Source organism: Monosiga brevicollis, genomic scaffold, assembly GCF_000002865.3.
Source record: "Monosiga brevicollis MX1 MONBRscaffold_16 genomic scaffold, whole genome shotgun sequence".
Taxonomy (NCBI): Eukaryota; class Choanoflagellata; order Craspedida; family Salpingoecidae; genus Monosiga; species Monosiga brevicollis.
The window spans coordinates 1822-3002 of NW_001865053.1; the positions used below are offsets into that span (position 1 = coordinate 1822).

The following is a 1181-nucleotide window of genomic DNA, read 5'->3' on the forward strand; positions in this document are numbered from 1 at the left end:
CCAAGCACATGTACACCATCAGCAAAACCAACAATTGATTTTTTTTTTCAACTCCAAATCCATAAAGTCACACGACCGCTTGAGCAACAGCGTACCTGGGCCAGCGTATAGACGTTGTAGCCGTTGCCATACCACAGCACGTGGCGAATGGTGAGCAGATCCACACCCGTGCTGAGGCAGCTGGTGGCCACAATGACGTCGCATTCACCCCGTTGCCACCGTGCCACATGGTCCTTTTGCACCTTCTCCTCCAGGTCGGTGTAGTAGGGCAAGGCCATGTAGCCGTATGCGTGCAGCTGGTCACACAGCAGCTTCACCTCGTTCACGGTGTCACAAAAGACCATCATGTGCACACGCTCCCCATTCGCCTGACGCATCATCCGCTGCGTGTCCACAATGGCTTGCACATGCGACAAAAAGTTTAGCTGGTTTCCGTGAAGCACACGCAGCTGCAGATCGCGACGCATCGTCTCTAGACGGTACACCTTGCCCCCGACTTGCTGACCCAGCTTTTGAAACAGATGCTCCTGGTCCCCGATGCACAGTGTGCCCGTCAACGCCACGCGTTTGATGTTGGTCCATCCGCCAGAACCCACACTGGCTGCGACTTCGTCCATCACATCTCGGTAGCTGGCATCCGAGATGAGCGTGTGCGCCTCGTCCATCACCACGGTGCGGATGCGCTGAAAGCAGACCTTTCCGTGTAGTGATTCAGATCCCACGCGGACAAACATGTCGGTCGTAACGATGAGCACGTCCAGGCCATCTGCCACCTGTGTAGAGGGACCAAGCCATCGCTGGGCACTGTGACCTGCGCCTTGAAATCGCCGCAATAAATCGTTGGCCACGGCCACAAACGGCACAATCCACAGCACCGTACCGGCATGCGGGCGACAGCCCAGCTTGGGCAGGGTACAAAATGTTTTACCCATGCCTGTCGGTGCAACAACAATTAGCCATCCATCTTCCGGCCGGTGCTGGTCAATGGCCGCAGCCAGGTCCAACTGTTCTTGGCTGTTGAAACTGTGGCCCCACGAGATGCTCGCCTGCTTGGCCAGCTGGGTCATGTAGGGTACGTCATGCTCGGCCCTCGTGTTCATGATGATACGCCCGTTTGCCTCGGGCGAGAGGTCAGTCACCGGGTTCCAGCTGATGGGATAGCGAGCTTCCAATGCTTCTTG

The 1181-nt window shown here is 56.7% G+C and overlaps 1 protein-coding gene across 1 annotated transcript; it reads right to left on the reverse strand.

Moving 5' to 3' along the window:
- Nucleotides 1-47: 47 nt before the first annotated feature.
- MONBRDRAFT_26813 (uncharacterized protein) lies at nt 48-734 on the reverse strand (the record flags this gene model as incomplete). The annotated part of the gene is made up of 1 exon (XM_001747314.1): nt 48-734. The coding sequence occupies one exon, from the start codon at nt 732-734 to the stop codon at nt 48-50; it is 687 nt and encodes a 228-aa protein (XP_001747366.1).
- Between the last annotated feature and the right edge of the window lie 447 nt (nt 735-1181).